The sequence below is a fragment of the Hemitrygon akajei genome, chromosome 18, assembly GCF_048418815.1.
Source record: "Hemitrygon akajei chromosome 18, sHemAka1.3, whole genome shotgun sequence".
Taxonomy (NCBI): domain Eukaryota; kingdom Metazoa; phylum Chordata; class Chondrichthyes; order Myliobatiformes; family Dasyatidae; genus Hemitrygon; species Hemitrygon akajei.
The window spans coordinates 20,352,656-20,372,132 of record NC_133141.1 but is presented as its reverse complement, the minus strand read 5'-3'; the positions used below and the strand labels follow the sequence as shown (position 1 = coordinate 20,372,132).

The 19,477-nt window shown below is 45.5% G+C and overlaps 1 protein-coding gene across 6 annotated transcripts in view; it reads left to right on the top strand.

Moving 5' to 3' along the window:
• Positions 1-665: 665 nt before the first annotated feature.
• The window catches only part of LOC140741173 (RNA-binding motif, single-stranded-interacting protein 2-like), a 221,574-nt gene continuing 202,762 nt past the window's right edge, over positions 666-19,477 (top strand). Inside the window, exon 1 of one of the 6 annotated variants that reach the window (XM_073071035.1) lies at positions 666-823. In XM_073071035.1, coding sequence (XP_072927136.1) covers positions 758-823 — 66 coding nt within the window. In that variant the 5' untranslated portion in view covers positions 666-757. Of the gene's footprint in view, positions 824-3,272; positions 3,449-6,043; positions 6,294-19,477 lie in introns of those variants that run through there. The other 5 variants (XM_073071034.1, XM_073071040.1, XM_073071037.1 and 2 more) reach the window with 5 other exon arrangements.

Below are 19,477 nucleotides of genomic sequence, written 5' to 3'. Positions count from 1 at the left end.
ACATGTATCACCAAGCTCAAGGATAGATTCTATCCCACTGGGCTCTTCCCTAGTATGATAAGATGTACTCTTGACCTCTTAGTCACCCTTACATCTTATTGGCTACCTGCATTGTACTTTCTCTATAATTGTAACACTTTATTCTGCATTCTTTTATTGTACTACCTCAATGCACTGATGTATTAAAATTATCTGTATGGATGGTATGCAAAACAAAGCTATTTGACTGTACTTCAGTACATGTGACAATAATAAACTAATTCAGCAATTCAATTTACCAATTTATCTTATTCATTAGTTTCTCTCTCCATAGATGCTGCCTGGCCTATTGAATATTTCCATAATTTACTGGGTTTGTTTCAGACTAACAGTGTCTGTAATTTGTTGGTTTTTAAGGGTGGCTATTGGCACTGCCCGGCACGACTATTGCTCCTTGGTCACAAAATAAAACAGATTATCTGACCGTTTCATAAATTGCTGTTTGTGGGAGCTTGCTGTGCATAATAGGCCCGCTTTAATATCTCTCGTACAACGGGGACCACCATGTCAGAGGCATTTCACTGGATGCAGAGTGCTTCGGAACATCCCAAAAGGCGGTATAAAGATAAAAGTCTGTCTTTTCAGAAAGCACAGAGCCAACGTGCACTAGGACCTAGTGGCGATAGAACTTGTGCTCGGTCCCAGTTCAGTCCATTTCCAACTTCCCGTCCTGACGTCAGCCTGCTCCTTTGGCTCAGGTTTGACATTAAAAAGAAAAATGCTGCTGTCGGTGCCACGGGCAGGATTTAGTCCGTATCCCTATTCTAACCGTTCATCAAAGAAGGTAAAAAAAAAGCAAGGCTGGTTCACATGATTGCGATCTTTGCTGCGGGGCTCTAATGTGTTGGGGTAGCGTTGAGAAAGTGAGTGGGTGGAGAAATTGTACGGGTATCTTGTGGGCTCGGTTTATGTCCCTGCCTCAGCACTTTAAGAACACTTTCAAAATATGTGTGATCTCCTTTGGCGCCGTAGCAGAAACTCAGAAGAGAGATTGGCTTGTTTTTGTATGTGTGCGTTCTAATTTACAAACAAAAAGTGGGAGATAAAAGTTTCTACGAGTCTCGCCGAGCCCACTGGGGACTCGCTTCAACTCCAACGTGCAGACTGTGATTTAATATTAGTGATTCGTTTCAATAGAAAAGAGGGAGGTTGTGGGGAAAGGTGGTTGGTGGTGGTTTGAGAAGCGATTGGAGAACTGGAAGTATTTGTTGTGGTTTGCTATTTCTAGTAGGGCCCACAATGAGCCGTGGCGTGCAGAGAGGAAAAGGGGGCGATTGATGGCAGGAATCAGCCCGAGCGAGACTGGGCCATGTTCAACATGTATCGCATTAACAAACGGCGGTGGGGTGAGGGGGGGGGGGAAGCAGGAGGGGGTGGTTGAAATAAACCGTACTGGGTTGTTTAAATACAGTCATATCGAAAGTATCCAGTTGCACAAACGCATTCCTTTCTTGCGTTGGGATGAAGGGAGGGCTCTTTTTAAAAAAATGTTTACAATGTTTTGATTAAATCATTCAATCCTTTACCAATGCAACACGTTCTCTTTTTTTTAAAAGCGGGTAGGTTTTTTTTGAAGGGGGTGGAATGGATCAGGCGATCAGGCTTCAATCGGCGGTTTAAAAAAAGCCATCAAGAATGAATATTTTGGGGTTGGAAGCATCAAGGTTCTGGGTATGTTTCCCCCACTGAGTTGTTGGCTGGTTTCATTCTGTATCTCCGTGACCCCGTCGGTTTGCGTGTTGATTGACCGGCCGCTGATGGTTGCTCGGGAAGCGGAGAGGGAGGGGATATTGATTGCTCTACCTTCCCTTCGAGGCACGTGACCTATTTTCTGGGGGTTTGGGGAGCGTAAGTGGGCGTGTTGTGCATTTTGTGTGCAAAATTAGACCCTTTTGGTGTCGGGATCGCAATGCATGTAGTTCCCTCAGTGCGGGCTTCTGCTCGGTTCATGACTGACCGATCAAGTTTAATGTGAGAATTCTGTCCCTCTCTTTCGAATTGGCGCCAGCATGTAATGTACATTCAACATGAAATCCCATGTTTAAACACGGGGACCTGTTCCACTTGGCTCTCTATTCGCACGTTTCAGCCTGGGAATCGGGAGAGAGAGAGAGAGAAGGCAGTTTCTTTTAATGCCCGCGACTTTCGTTTCATTCTGACTCTTGGCAGAGGGGTCGTGGTTGGGGGGAGATGAGGCCATCTCTCACTGTGGGAATTCGGGGTGACTATAATTGGATTTCCACTGACACATTTACCTGGCTTCTCAAGACCGGAATATGCATAAGAAAGCAGCAATCTTCTAATTTATTGGCTGGTTCAATTATTTTAGTCCAGTCCAGACTTTACCTGGAGTAAATTTAGGACCGTTAAAACCGTAAATTAAGCACAATATATTGTTTTTGGGGGGCGCACGTTTTTATTTAATTAAAATAAAATATCTCCTTTTGGATTAGCTAATCATTGAATCATTAGTTTGAAACATTAATACCTTCCTACTGTTGAAAGTGCCCCTCCACCTCAGTCGTGTGTGTATGTGTGTCGGGGGGGGGGGGGGAGATTGCTGAGAGTGTGGGACAAATAATCCTCGTTGAAATTTCACCTTTTTAAAAGGTGAAGGTTTCAGGTAGCCCCCCCCCACCCTCCAAGCCCCCCTGCCCCCTTTCGAACCTTCAAAAGCCCACGCTTAGTCCCACGAGTTTCTTCCATGTATCTTTTAGCACTTCTGAAGTGGCGCCGGTTGACAGATTCACACTATATTTGTTTAGACCATGGAGTCACTCGGCGGCTCTGTCTTCACACAAGCACTCGGGAAAAAACTTCAGCGTCCTCCTGTAACAAACGCAATAAAAGCAGAATCGGGTGAAAAGCACGCAATGGTCAATTATAAACACCCAAGACATTTTAACGTATAAGAAAAAGAACAAAGAAGAAACCGGGGGTATAAAATCATGTATGTCACTTTTCCATATTCTCAGTAGATGTGTTAAAGTTGAACTCCTGTCTGGAAATGACACAGATCAACCTGTTTTCCATCCGTTTATAATATTGGGAGTGGGGGCGGGCGGGCGAACTATGTTGCAATAGTGGGGTCAATGCGGTCACAGTTCGGGTCGAATCGGTGTGAGGTGGTTGAGCTGTAACTGAGGTTAATCCGACACGGATTCCCGGAGAGATTGGAACAAAGGTTCTGTGTTAATAGGTGCGAGAAATTATATACAGAACAAACTACACAGAACTCGGCTGTCCTGCCCCGCTAGTCTGTGCTATAGTTCGAACTCGTCACGAATCTCTTCCCAGTCAATTTACCTTAATTTAGCCTTCCAAAAGTAAGTTTATGAGTTCCCTTGCTGCTGTACGTGTTCTGCACACAGATGAAGCTGAGATGTATGATATATACAACATAAGTATAGTAAGTATATATAGCTCGATGTTTTGCTAATTGTGATTTTACCCTGTCGGTAACAGGCTATTGTATCTGGGTTTAGAAATTCTATTTTTCAGGACGGAGCTCCCTAACGCCGCCTCGTGAACGGCAGATATGTATGTGCGCTCGTTACATTGATACTCAGAAGTGTTTGTCCTGGCAGTGAGGATTTAGCGTGTGTTCTCCAAAAGGAAAAACGATCCTTTTCCTGCACTTTCATGCTTAGTTTAGCATTTGCGTCCATTCCAAGCGAGACAACCCCTACACTACATGTTTAGAGAGACTAAAAGGCGAGATATTATTAACTTATTTGTTCATCGTTGTTAGCAAAAATCACATTACATTAAGAAACAATGGCATTTGATTGGAGCCTGGCATTTTGAGAGACGCGCTTTACTTCCATTGAGAAAGGGGTTAAGGTGACTGTTAGTCAGTTTGTGGTTTCACCCGGAGGAGCGAGTTTCCAAATGAAAGTCTGGGTGTGGGGCATGGACCGGAGGAAAGTTTTTAAGGGGGTAGCTGGAATTGGGGAAGATGGGCATATTGCTTGTTGTAAGCGGCGGTGAATTCCAGAGGTGAGCGGTTCAAGAGTTCGCCCAGCAGTGGGAGTGGAGAATTTGAGGGCTTGTTCCCTGGGGAAATTGCGCTATGGGTAGGAAATAAAGGTCATGTCTACTGTTGAATAATAAAAAAATACAAGGTTGCCCGTAAAAGGAACTTCCATTGACTGAGACACCTTGATCACTTTTTTTTGTCCCTTGGCGGAGAGGTTCCATTCACCGATTTACAACGGCGGCGAAATGGTGGGGATCAGAATAAGTCCGGATTGTTTCTTACTCGGGATTCTGTGGAGTAAAAGTCGGCGAATAGTTGCAATTGGGTTTTAAATTCGCGGGAAGTTAGCCTGACTGCGGCAAAAAAAAAATCAAAAAGACGACCGAGACACGAAAGGGGGAGAAACCGCAATGTTATCCCAACTGACTGAATTAGAAACTGTTAAGACAAGTTGTTAACCGGGCTCGGACACTTTCGTTGCAATCTCCCCATTCCCTCGCTGTTTAATTATTGATCTACAAAAGCATCTTCCTCAGTAAAATATCCTACGCTTTTCCTGCTAGTGTGTTAAGTGCATTTAAATCGCTGTTAAGTCTTGTTCTCGGTGGTTTTAATAATGTTCTGATGCCATTAGCTGTGCTTTTCATTCGCGATTTGAATTCGGTTTCAGGGGATCTTGTGGATTTAGTCTTTATTAGCGTGATGTATTGATGATTGGGGTGAGTGGGGATTTGGTGAAATCTGCTGTTCGGAAGAGATGCAAACCTGTCTCGACCCGTTGCTCCCGCTGAAAGTAAGATATGTGTGCGTGTGTGGAGAGAAGGGTGTGCGTTAGCAATAGTGCGGGAACGAGAGAGAGAGAGAGAGAGAGAGAGAGAGAGAGAGAGAGAGAGAAAGAGAGAGAGAGAGAGAGAGAGAGCGAGAGCGAGAGCGAGAGAGAGAGAGAGAGAGAGAGAGAGAGATACACGTTTTTCACAGGCACACTAAGAGGGATCTGGGCAGGTACTTGAATGAGCAGAGCATAGAAGAATATGGAGCTAATGCAGGCAAGCGGGATCTGTAGCGGTGGTCAGCATAAATAGTGGTCCGAAGGACCTGTTTTTATGTTGTATAACTCTATGTCTAAGGAGAGCTTTTGTATTAAAGTGTGCACGAAGGAAGATGAAGAAGTGTGTTTGTGTCAAAGCAAAGCAAAGAATTGCGTGAAAATGTGTCTGTGTGTCAGAGGGAGATAGTGTATTCTGAGAGTGTGCATTTGTGAAAGTGAGTTTAACAGCGAGGAAAGATATTGTGGATGCCAGGTATGAGTGTGAAAGAGTGAAAGTCAATTTGTGACAGTGCATGGATGAGGAAGAGAAGGTAGATGAGTGTATGTATGTGTGTGAGAGAAATTGAAACGTGTGCGTAAGTGGGCGAGAGAGGGACATGGAAGTGTGTGTTGTTTCTGGCGATCAGGGTGGCCCAAGGAATAGCCTTCCCGGGGTGCAGAAGAAATGGCCGCTGAATCATTTAGTATGTGCTTTTGCGTAGTCACACAAGCATCGTTTAAAACTTGAAGGTCCCGCGGGTCTGTCTGTGTGTGTGTGTGTGTTTCTGACTGGCGGTCTGGTTCCACAGATTTAATCTCAAAGAATTTCTGGCATGCCAAGCAGAGACATTGCTATGGGTAGGTGGGGGAGTGTATTGGTGCAACGGGAAGATCTAAGAGCCACATACCCACGACTCAGATCGCCAATGAAAGATATCGCCCAGGCCATGGGACTCTGCATGGCACTAACAGCAGGCGAGCGATGTGACAGCAGCCGTTCTTCACGACAGGTTTTCAGGTGTCACGTGCCTCCCCGACGTCCCTCCCCTTGCTCCACTCGGAGTGGCTGAGCCTGAAATTGAAGGCAACTGCAAGTTTTGTAGCAAATCTAAAGCGCGGGAGGAGCCTCGGGGACTTTCTCCCACCCCAACCCCCACCCAAATGCACCCAACCCGTTCTCGATTCACTTGATAAAAAGCTGGAGAGGGCAGTCATCCGGAGCATTCGGCAGATGCTCTTACCCTCGCTCCCTTCCTCCCTACCCCTATCCCTCAGAACAAAGTCCATATTCCCAGACCTGGTTTTAATTCGAGGTACCTTACACTACTGAGGGTATTTCAACCAGAACCTGGGATAGGAGTAGTCGAGGAGAGCGGTGTGAGTATGTGGGTACAGCAGGCATCGGGATGGGACGGTGTAATATGGCACGGCGCAGTCCTTTCAAACGTCCTGATAAGAACGAAGCAGGTAGGTAACAGCCGTTTCACCTTGTCAGTTTTTGCGCCTTGTTATTATCATGCCTTTGTATTGGCGTGCCTTGTTATGCTTTCAAGCTGCGATGAAGTCTGTATGGCTGTCGGTGTCGCGGCATTCAATGCTTTCTTGCTTATATATATATATATATATATAGATACACACACACATATATATATACATACATATATATATACACACACACATATATATATATTGCTTGTGTATATATGTAAGAGTAATTCCCGCGACTGATCCCTCCCACCGGACCCCCAGCAACTGTCCGCAGCGCGGTCCGTTTCCTGTCCGGTGTAAATGGTCCACTTTGCGCCCTGCGCTTTGTCGAGTGTCAGCCGCCAACTTTTAACCGCTTTGATTTTCCAGAGAGAAGTTTTCGGGTCATGTTGGGGTCTGTTGCCATGTTGATACACTGTATGGTGTGTTGGGCCGAATGTGTTACTTTTCCACGTGGTATGTTAGTGCAGTTTACAGTTTGCTGCAGTACCTGTAAGCGGGCGTTCAGCATTTGCTTTGGCATGCATTTTGTTAATGCGGTGAGTTATATGTGGTTTGTGCCATTCAATTTTGTTGGTTTAATGCATTATATGTTGCATTGGTGCAGTGTGTATTGTATCCTATTGCTCCACGTGTTCTGTAACTGTGGCACATGCCACACTAATGTGGACGATGTTGCATTCATATCACCTGTGGTACATTGACATGGTGTTGGTAATGTCGGTGTATTGTAGGGTGTGTTGCGTTAGCATCACGAATGCCCTTCTGGCATGATATGTGGAACTGCCACCGTGAAAGGTATGTTAGTGCCTTAAGTTCCCTTATGTCAATGTTGGAGCAATAAATACATTGGAGTGGCTAACGGCACGTTGGTCTGCTGTGCACATTGCATTAATGTTACACATGTTTTAGTCTGAATGGTTTAGTTGTGCTATTGTCTGACTACAAATTGTGTCATTGTGCTGTACATGACATTGTTGTAGCTGGCGTAATATCTACAATGCAGATCTCTCGACTATCCAAGCTTAGCAAGGTCTCTTCAATCAAAAATCTTGATCATGTAATTTTATTATCAGCTGGGAGAGAGCATAGGCAGTTCACCTGGTGAGATTACAGAAGAGGCCTCTTCACAACTCACTTCCACTGGTAAAGGAGTTTAAATTTCCCGAGCGGTTATCTCAGCGCTGCTTAATCTCAGACGACCGCCCTTTGATCCTGAAGTAGCCTTTTGTTGTCGAACAATTTCAGTTCAAAGAGATTTTGGCTGGATTTGAAGTAAGCCTGTTATTACTTTCCTAAAAGTATACATTTTTTTCCTTGAGTGTAACATTTCTATAAATGTCATAAGCTGAAAGCACATCGGCAGGTTATAGAGTAGACGCTGTTTATCCAAAACTTTGCAGAGGGCTGGCCCGCCTCTGTAGCATCCAGTAATTGTCTGCTCTTGCATGTCTTAGATACAGTGAAAAGGGGAGAGCATTAAACCAACGGCATTTGTTAACTTGACCAAGTGCATGTGTTCCTGTCAGTTGTGGCTCCTTGTCCCTTGTTTAATTGTTCCCTGAGTCATCTGCGATTATATTCTACTCGTGTCTCATTATCGTCCAATATCAGAAGGTTGTAGGTTCCAAGACCCAATTCAGAGTCCTAAGCCTCTATCATGCATAAACACTCTCTAGAACAGTACAGTGGTTAGTGCTTTCAGAGTGAGATCCTCTGCAGTAGATTTTATGAAGAGTGAGGCTTGTACCCTCACCAACATTCACTCCTTGGTAAACCCTTCTCTTTAAATAATCTGGTCCACAGGTTATCAAATCCACAAGGTAGTGGTGAAGTTCGAAGCCACTTTTCTGGGCCAAGATGGTGGCAGAGAAACCGCTAATGTCAAGTGGGGTCCTGCAAAAAAAGAGAGGGTTATGGACATCTTGCTGCTTGTGGGATCTTTCTGTGCACAGGTTTGCAGCTTTTCCTGACTTACGGCAGCTTTGATAGGGAGATCTAAAACGTGATGCCAGCCGTACTAAAAATCTTGCCTGGAGCAAGACAGAGAGAGTGTGAGAGAGAGAGAGAGAGAGGGGTGGCAAGAATGTGAGGGGGACAGGGGGAGACAGAAAGAGAGAGACAGATGGACAGAGACAGTGAGCCATAGGGATTGAGAGTGAGGGGCGGGAGACAGAATGGGGGAGAGAGAGAGAAAGAAAGAGAGCTATCCGTGTATAGGAGACAAGAAACAGGCTTGTGTCTTTCTGTAAGCAGGGAACAGATCACATGAAGGCTCTTGGCTGTGGCGGGGCTGGTAGGTGCCTTGAGCTGGAGACGGCGTTTCATGAGCTCTCAAGGTCTGGTATTGCAGAACCTGAGATGTTTCTTTCTACCTCACTCCCCCCAAGATTGTCCAGCTTTTCTCTTGTGTCATTTGCCTTCCTTTCCCCATTGTCTTTACCTTGGAGCCTGGCTCCTCAGGACTGAACCCTGCAAGGATCTGCCTCAAGGCAGCTGCTTATCTGGGTCTAAGTCCAGCGAAGAGGTGGAGAAGTGGATCCACAGGTGAAAGCCCAGGCTTGGGTGAATCAGACCAATTGAGTACCTGTTGCGGCCATTGAGCATCGGAAAGAGTGTAGCCGGCCATCTCCAGGCTCCTTCTGTGCTTTGGATGTCAAGCTCAGCAAATCAGTGTTCATCGATGAGGCTGCAAGACACATGCAATAAGCGTGTAATCAGGAGGTAAATACCTTAATGTGAGTCAGACTTGCCATATAACCCCAAGGTCAGTCCAACATGTTTTTCACTGCATAAGCTTATTGTTGCTTGGCAGAACAGATGCTGACAGTGACCTCAGCAACATTTTGGCTCTCTTCATTGACATCTGTTCTTTCTTTCTCTTTCTCTCTCTCTGTGTCTCTCTCTCTCTCTCTCTTTCTCCATCTGTCTGTCTGTCTGTCTGTCTCTCTCTCTCTCTCTCACTCTGGCCACACTCATGAACTCAAAATGCACAGACTCACTCATGCATGCAGACACACAAAGTTGCAAACACATAGACAGAAAAATAATGCAAAGTAAAACTTGCACACATTGCCCACACATGCATGTTCACACACACGCACTAGAGTGCACTCATACTCGTGCACATACATCAGAAGTACAAACGCTACACGCACACTTAAATCTGTGGAACCAGACCGCCAGTCAGAAACACACACACACACACATACAGACCCGCGGGACCTTCAAGTTTTAAACGATGCTTGTGTGACTACGCAAAAGCACATACTAAATGATTCAGCGGCCATTTCTTCTGCACCCCGAGAAGGCTATTCCTTGGGCCACCCTGATCGCCAGAAACAACACACACTTCCATGTCCCTCTCTCGCCCACTTACGCACACGTTTCAATTTCTCTCACACACATACATACACTCATCTACCTTCTCTTCCTCATCCATGCACTGTCACAAATTGACTTTCACTCTTTCACACTCAAACCTGGCATCCACAATATCTTTCCTCGCTGTTAAACTCACTTTCACAAATGCACACTCTCAGAATACACTATCTCCCTCTGACACACAGACACATTTTCACACAATTCTTTGCTTTGCTTTGACACAAACACACTTCTTCATCTTCCTTCGTGCACACTTTAATACAAAAGCTCTCCTTAGTCATAGGACCACTATTTATGCTGACCACCGCTACGGATCCCGCTTGCTGCATTAGCTCCATATTCTTCTATGCTCTGCTCATTTAAGTACCTGCCCAGATGCCCACAATCCTGCAACACCATCACCTCAACAACTTCAAACTTTTCCGCAACCTCGCCCCTTGCCTGCCTCTGTAAGCTCCAGTCCTCCAACCCTTGCCTTTATTCCCTCCGTTGTGGCCTCCTAGTTTAAATCACTCCACCATTGTCAGCCATGCCTTTGCCTTCCAAGTCACTAAGGACTAGAATTATTCCTGCCGCTGCCTGTAAGGAGTTTGTATGTCCCCCCTGTGACAGCGTGGGTTTCCTCCCACAGTCAAAAGACTCACAGGTTCATAGGTTAATTGGTCACCTGTGCATAATTGGGTGACGTGGGATGAAAGGGCCTGTTACTGCATTGTGCCTCTAAATAAATAAATAAATAGACGCTAGATTCTTTTCACACCCATCTCACTCTCCCTCCCCAAACTCTGTTATTATACGCACGCTGGAACCTGCTTCTTCACATAAGCGTTTGGTCACTTATTTTAACGTCTTGCTTGGCGGGGCGTCACTTCCCCTGCAACACTTCGGGACAGAAGCCAGTGTTTTGGTACAAGTTATGCCACATATTTGCACTAGGAAACTGGTTGAGGAGCCTGCTGTTACACAACATCTGGGCCCACAAGTTGGCGATGCACTAAGCTGGAGAAGGCAATCAATAGCCATGAAGCCATATGTATGGCTGTACTGACATTTTGGGAGAGGGTAGGAAGATAATTGATTTGACATCAGTACACTCTGTACTGAAGGAAGACTAAGTTCCTGCGACTTAACCAAAGAATGTTGTTTGGAACTGTACCCCTTCATTAAAGGATTCTTTGTGTACTCTAGCCTAATAAATGTTGAGCTGATTATGAGTACTCCGTGAGTAATGCTGACATCTGCGCTGCTTCGGTTGCATGGCCCTGTGGATGAGCTCTCGTTTCAGGAAGCAAAGCATGATGGGGTGGATTTCTGGAGGTGTCGTCAGTTGACCCCCAGCTCCAACTGACCCTGTCCTGTCTTTCTGTGGCCAATTAGAACACAGTCGGCTGTGGTACCTAACTCCCTGTACCTGTCACAGGTTGATAGGGTCGTTAAGAAGGCATGCTTGCCTTTATTAGTCAAGGTATTGAGTTCAGTCAGGAAGTTATGTTCCAGCTTTATAAAACTCTACTTAGGCCATACCTGGAGTACTGGTCGCCCCATTATGGGAAAGATGTCAAGGCTTTGGAGAGGGTGCAGAAGAGGTTTACCACGATGCTGCCGGGATTAGAGGCTCGGCAAACTAGGGTAGTTTTCAATGGAGCACTGGAGGCTGAGGAGAGATCTGATAGATACTTGTAAGATTTAGAGGCTTTGATAGAATAGCCAGACCATATCTTTTCTCCAGGGTTGAAATATCTTAAGACCAGGGGACATGCACTTAAGGTGAGAGGGGGTCATTTCAAAGGAGATGTGAGGGACAGATTTTTTACACAGAGGGGGGTGGGTGCCTAGAATGCACTGCCTGTGGTGGTGGTAGGGGCAGATACATTAGGGACTATTAAGAGACTGTGTCTGGAATGATACAGACATTGTGCAGGCAGAAGAGATTAGTTGACCATTTGATTATTAATTTAATTAGTCTGGCACAACATGTGGGCCAAAGGGCCTTTTCTATGCTGTGGTTTTCTATGTTCTCTGGTACCTGACTGGCCAAAACTGGCACCCCTAAGGGCTTACACCCTGCCCTCCAGCCAGACGTTTCCACTGGTAGGAGAGTTGAGGATCTTAGGACTAAGGATAAAGGGAGAAGGATTTTTTTTTCAGCCAGAGGGCGAAGAATCTGCAGAATTCATTGCCACATAGGGCAGTAGAGACCAAGTCATTGTGTGTATTTAAGGCAGAGAATAATAGGTTCTCGATTGGTAAGGGGGGGGGTTTAAGGGTTATAGGGAGAATGTGAGAGTTTGGGGTTCAAAAATAAATTACCATGATTGAATGTTGGAACAGACTCGATGGACCAAATGGCCTAATTCTGCTCCTTTATCCTGGTCATATGGCCACTCCCAGTAGTTTATCACAAACTTCTGAGCTTTCTATGTTGATGAATACTTTCCTGGCTACAAGTGCAGGTTCAGTGTCTTTAAAAGCAGGCTATTGGATGAGGGATTTTTCTTAAAATTCACCCAGTGGGCCCCTCAACAGGGTCCAGGAGGTTAACTGGATATTTGCGTTAATGAGCAGGTGTACCGGTGTACCTAATAAATCTTAAGAGAATATTACATCAGGGTGTCATCCTTTATCCCGTGCATATGTAGTAGTGCAGTCTCCAAATGCAACACACAAAATAAATTGCAGTTGTTGTTCAGTGCACAGTGCAATCCCACAAACAGCCAGTGGTTGAGTCACCTTTCTTGTAGAAAGCAGAAGGCTGAGGCCTGAGCTGATTGTACTCCTCAATGGATTTCTAATACTCAGTGGCTCCTTTATTAGGTACACCGGTACACCTGCTCGTTAACGCAAATATCCAGTCTGCCAATCATGTGACAGCAACTCAATCCATAAGAGCATGCAGGTGTGGTCAGGAGATTCAGTTGCTGTTCAGACCAAACATCAGAATGAGGGGAAGAAATGTGATCTAAGTGACTTTGACTGTGGAATGATTACTGATACCAGATGGGGGGGAGGGTATCTCTCTCTCTTTGTGGGTAAGACTGGAACCAGGAGTCATAATGTGAACCTCAATTACAAATTGGTCAGGAATTGAGGACCATCTGCTTTCGAGGTAAGGGTGTTGATGAAAGTGGTTTGAGGCAATTAGCATAGATGAATTAAAGGCAGTGAATATGCAGTCGAACAAGGGAGAGATGTGTTGATGACATTGGATCAAGAGGGAATTGCGTTCTTGTCCAGCCTTCCTCCTTCTACGCTCTGTAAACTGGAGTCACCCAGAAGTCCCAACTAGTACCAAGTCCCATTTGCACATCCCCCTGTGCTCGCTCACTGACCCAATGGCTTGACTTCAAACTTGTTTGCGTATCCCTCCATGGCCCCACCTCTTTGTAATCCCCTCCAGACATGGAAACCGGCCCTTTAGCCCAACTCATCCATGCTGACCTTGATGCTAGTCCCATTTGCCTTCGTTTGGCCCCAGTCCTTCTAAACCTTTCCTATCCTTGTACCTGTATAAATGTATTTAAAATTTTCATATACCTGCTACAACCACTTCCTCTGGCAGTTCATTCCATATATGCATCATCCTCTATATGAAGGAGTTTCCTCTCTCACCTTAAACTAATGCCCTCTTGTCTTTGATTCCCTTTTCCTGGGGAAAAGGCTGTACATTCACCTTATATACCCCTCATGAATTTACACTCAGAGCAACCCTCAGTCTCCTATGCTCCAAGGATGGAAGTTGTATTCTGCTCAATCTCTCAGTATAATTTAGGCCTCAAGTCCTGGTAAAATCCTTGTCAATTCCTAGTCCTGCAGTCCTTTGAGGTCTCTTGTGTTCCCCTAGCCCTGGCCATTCAATCAGCATTGCTGCCCATACCCTGAACTCAACACCTATTCAATCATTCTTACCCTTCTACTTTGTTAAAATGCCTTAGACCATAGACCTATCTCAATACCTCCCTATTTGTCTTGGGTGTCGGAATAGGAGAGTGACGACATTGCCTTGCTGCTGTAGAAGGCACTGTATGGATAGATGAAGCAAGTGTTACTGTGAGGCTTGTGTGAACATGTACAGACCTGTTAAGCTGAATGACCTGTTTGTTCATTTGTAGCAACAAATCGACTATTTAGTTAAAAGGGAAATCTGTGGAGTTATGGGAACAAATTTTTATTCCAAAGGGACATCCTTGGACAGAATGATGGGTGATCAGGATGGAATCGGCGATAAGAGCGCATTGTCCAGAAATGCCCTTTTCCATTGTACTAACTGAGCCATGATGTTGTTGCAATGTGTTCTACCATGGTTCGGTCCGCGTCATTTTGCCAACGTCTTACCCTCCCAGCGGAATTTGCATCCATAGGAGAAAATAGACCCAGTATGTTGTATGGGGAAGATCCGTAGCAGTCCATATGAGCCTGGAAACTGGGCAAAGGAGGACCAGTCGCAAAGGGGGTAGGTGTTCTGCCGGAGATGGGTCAACATGGATGTCTGCAGATGATGTTACCAGGGGCAGGGGTAGGATGGATATGGGGCATAAAAGCCATTGAGGGGGGCTGTGAAGTTGGATGCATGGCTTTTGGGACTAGTTGCAGAAGGACTGGCTCTATAGCTACAGAGAGCAGTGTGGAGAGGAAGGCCAGGAGAAGGCCCAGCCTGGCTAGAGGTCAGAGAGAAAGCATTGGAGAGAGTTGGTATAGTCAACCAAAGCCAAGTGACCCATCCTCATGGGCAACAGGGCTATCTTTTGTGCCAAAGATTTGGAACATGCATGTTGTTGGAAGGACCCCATCTTGACTGGCAAGCCCCCAATTTGGTGAGGATGCTGGATGTGGATTTGGGAGGCATCCAAGGACTCTCAACAGGTGAGGAAGATAGGAGATGGGGTGTTGGTTTAGGAGGATGGGAGGGTTAATCTTGGAACAGCATTAGAGAAGGACCTGAGGAGAGGGAAAGTTACTTAAATCAGGTGAGCCATGCTGGAAGGTAGGATTGATTTTTTTTAGCAAACTATCAAAGGTTGATACCATTCCCATAATGTTTGGAAGGTAACCAACAGCTCTATATTATGTTATGCGTCCAGAGCAGATGCACATTCGATCTTGGGATCAGGCTATTTTTCTTTCTCTTTAACTCCTCCACTTCATGCACTTGCTCATTTCATTTCAGTGGTTTCCTCAAAATAAGAGTAAAACATTCTGGCACAATACCAACATTTTAATGCTTCCATTTGATTGGTTCACTAAAATCTTCAGGCACATAGAGCTGCTAATTTACATGGGTGCCAGGTTTGTAACTAAGCTCATACCTGCCATTCAAAATGGCTTCCAGGAGGGACCACCCAGTTAAAATGGCTGCCAGATCAGATGAGAACATTAGTTGCCCTTTAATTTTGGTTTCTCCCCCCTACCCCCACCCCGTTTTAGACCTTTGTTACTGGGCCATTTGATTGATGGTTTGGCAGCCCTTGGGATCCTCTGCAAACTGCGGTACATAAACTTGTGGCGCGTTACGATTATGAAATCTGCTCCCTGGTGTGCAGCTAGGAATTCAGCACTTTGCCTTTCAGCAGTTTTTTTGCTGTGATGTCTTTCTCTTCCCATCCTCTGTCAGTGAGCTGTTGCTGTGCGCTGATTCAGAATGTTCTCATAGACACCGCTCTAATGGGGCATTACAAATGATAGTTACTGTTCTTTTCTAACAGACTTGGGCAGACATTTACACTTAACAGGCATTGCTTTTCCAATATGTGCAACTGAGGAATAGCATGATCCTGTCAATAATTGGGCAGGGGATTCCTGAATGAGGTGTACAGAATTTTGAAAGCTGTAGATAAGGTAGATAGTGAGGAACTTCTTCCCCCAATTTACCTCAATGTGATCTTTGAACCTTATTATCTGCCAACACTGCACTTTCTCTGTTACTGTAACATTTTATTCTGCATTCTGTTATTGCATTTCTGTTATACTACCTTGAGGTACTGATGTGACGAAACGATCGATACAGATGGCTTATTTTTCAATGTATCTCGGTACTTGGTACAATAATAAGCCAATTCCAATTCCAAACGGAGAGCATAGATTTAGTGTAAGTGGTAAGAGGTTTAGAGAGGATCCGAGGAAGAATTTTTACCTCAGAGTGGGCGTTTGGAATCTGGAACACACTGCCTGAAGGGGTGGTGGAGGCAGAGTCCCTCACAGCATTCAAGTAGTACCTGGATGAGCCCTTGAATCACCAAGGATGGAAGGCAATAGACCATGTTCTGGTTAATGGGACACAGTGGGCAGAATGACTGTGCTGTATGATTCCACAGCTGTCCAACACACATAGTTTGCTGTTTATTTCTGTGTGCTCTCGGTGCTCTGGAAATGCAAAGCACACCTGCAGAGCGGAGGGTCGACCTAGCGTACGTGTCGGACATACCAGCCTGTTCCTAGGAGTTACCCTAGAGCTGTTGGGAAAATTGTTGGGTTGTGAAGCTGAGACACTGACTGTCAGAGTTGATGGTCAGAGCAGAGACGGCAAGAACCTTTCAGAATTGGTTTGTTAAATTGGACAGAGGTATAGGAACAGGGCGAGCACAGGGGTTAGGGACTGTGTGGGGGAAGTTGCAGCCATTCCCCTGTAACTCTTAGTGGTACTCCTCGCTCAGAACTTTTAACACTGAGATGTTCTGAAACTGTGAACATGTACAGGGTAGAGCATGGGCAGATTTGGGTTGTGTTTGGATGAACTCATTTCGAAAGGAATGCAGAGTAGGATGGATTAAGAAGGAATTTCTTCTCCCTGAGGTTCCATGACTTTTTGGAATTCTTTAGCCTAGAGTCATTGAATATATTCATGGGGGCGATAAACAGACATTTGGGCTACAAGGGACTTGAGGGGAGAGAGAGGCGATGAGGCCAAGATTGAATGGCGAAACAGACTGTGGGCTCGTTCACTCCTGCTTCTGTTTCCTATCTTCAGTTATTTATTTATTTCGAGATACAGCCCGGTAACAGGCCCTTCCGGCCCAACGAGCCCGCGTCACCCAATTACACCCATGTGACCACATCTTTGGACTGTGGGAAGAAACTGGAGCACCCGGAGGAAACCCACGCAGTCATGAAGAGAGTGCACAAATTACTTGCAGACAGTGGCAGAATTGAACCTGGGTTATTGGTGCTATAATAGTGTTACGCTACCCATTTCCTTGCCAGTACATAGCCTCTCCAAGAGCAAGCCTCATGTAGTGTCTCCTCACTGGTGACACACAGTAACTGAACTCCTTTCAGACTCAGGCTGAACTACAGAGGATGGGGAGGAGGTCTGGCCCCTGCACACATAGCACACAGGCCCACTGGTGTGTGGACACGCCTTGGTGCTTGAGAACCAGATCTCTAGCTATGGGTAAATAGCCCTACCATCTTGTGGACAGCCTCAGGAGGGACAAAGGCTATGGGAGTAAACCCAGACAGCAAATCTGGAGTGGAGCCCCTTAGGCGGCTGGACGTCATTGAACATCCTTCCAGCAGCTCCTAAAAACGTATTGCTTCATAAGCTTTCCTTTGGACTACACTGGTGAGGCCGAGAGAGGGATCTTGATGGCTGGGCATCTCAGGACCTCTGTACCGTCCGCCCAGGCTTGTGATGATGATCAGCAACATCCATTGTCCTTTGAGACTGACGGATGCCAACCAACCACCACCCAGTTCAGGAGAATCTGGAGGTAATGTGTGTGTGTGAATGTGTAATATTGACATCTTGGCTTTTCATTCACAAGCTTATTTAAAATAATCCACATTTCATGCTGTTCATCACACCATGTTTGCAATATTAATTTCCCATCAGTTATTCTGTGAAGTGAATAGCTTCAAACCATTGGCATCGAGGTTGAAGGCTTCCTTTATATCCTCTCACTTTGCTCAATTGCCACGTAAGATGCCTTGGCATTGCCATTACTGATGGCGTCTGGCAGAAAGCAAGCGCTGATCACTGCCCCATGTAAGGCATCCTAGGGCTTCAAACCTTCTGAGAACTGGCATCAAATGTGGCACAGACCATAATCTACTGCTAATCAAGCTGGGTGGCACACTGGTAAGAGAATTCTGGGTGATGGGTGCATTTGGTTATGGGCCTCGGCTTACTCCGGATTCAGCAGTCACTGGGCAAGCTTCTCAGTGGCAGTCTTTCATCACCAACTGAAGAGAGGGCAAATAGGTTGAATCTAGGAGAAAACCAGCTCCTCCTCTTTATAAACAAACAACCAGGAATGATGGGCTGGCTCAATGGCTCAGCAGGTAAAGACACAGTCTCACAGCACCAGAGAATTAGATTCAATCCTGACCACTGTCCATGTGGAGTGTCAACGTTCTCCCAGCGGACATATAGGTTTCCAGATTCCTCCACGTGTGGGTTGGTAGGTTAATTGGCTATTGTAAATTGTCCCTTGTTTCTAGTGGGTGGTAGAATCTGGGGAGGAGGTGATGGGAACGTGGAAAGAATAAAATAGGGTTTAGAGTAATGGGTGGTTGGCTGTCAGTATGGACTCTGTTGGCTGAAGTATCTTTGATGCTAAGCATTAAAATCAGAAGGTTATCATGCCTTCTGGAAACTGTAATTAAGCCTGTATTCTGCCACTTGGCACTTCAACAAATGCATTGAATGTTTGAATAGGAATAGATACCATCCCCTCATCTAAAGTGTGCACGGTTCTCTGCAAAGTGCTTTATCTCTCTGTCTACCTGTTTATCTACATGTCTCGTTCTGTGTCTACCTATTTCTCAGTACCTTTTGATCAATGTCTCCATCTCTTTCTATCTGTATCTTTCCTTTAAGATTTCTGTAAATTCCTCCTTAATCTTTAATAAATTGGAACAGAAACCATCCTGCTCTCCAGCGTTTCCCACTGTCCCATCAGACGATGGCCCTCTGAAGCTGCCTGCAACCCTCACCAAACAAAGACTCTTCCAAAGCACCACACACAAGATGCTGAAGGACTTCAGCAGGTCAGGCAGTTTCAATGGAAAAAAGTAAACAGTTGCCGTATCGACTGCCGTGAGACTCTTCTTCAGGACTGAAAAGGAAGGGGGAAGATCCTTCCAAAGTTGAAATCTCTCCAGCCTTGGCAACGTTTTACTGGGCAGAGTCCCAGATTGCACTGGTCTGTGGGTGAAGTCATTCTTTCTGGTAACACCTCAAGGTGGCTTTCTCTAATTTTGAGGCCCCTGTTAACTGAGCAGGTTACAGTTCAAATTGGATTAGCAGAACTCTTTAAGCTCGGTTTTCTCACAAATACTGACATAAATTACCACATAAAACTTGTTGGTTGAAATCAAAATGCTTAATATGGTGGGTGCTCAGACTGATTTCTATTTTCATCTTTCCTTAGTTTGATTCTCCCTGCAAAAGCCAATGCACTTGAGATACCAACAGTCTGGAAGCAGCCTATGCTCTTTACAAGCCAGGGACTATAGGAGTCTCAATGACCAAAATATATCACTGGCCTATCACACTGTAGCATTACCTTTTGATGACTGGAAACAAGTTGCTTTTATTTGCTTTTCCTTTCCTCCCTGGATGCATTTCCTTTCCTTATTGGGGTCTTCAGTATAGGCCTCTCCTCCCCCTCCTCCTCATTCTTGTTAACGTTGGGATCCCTTGTGACTTCATGACCAGCAGGAAGAGGCAGCTCAAGATGTGAGTTGTAGTGCAAGTTGGGTGAGGCGAGGTAGGGTGTGTTCCCCTAAGGTGAGGGAAATAAACTGATCCCTCACCTCTGTCCAATTTCTAGTGGGATTATATG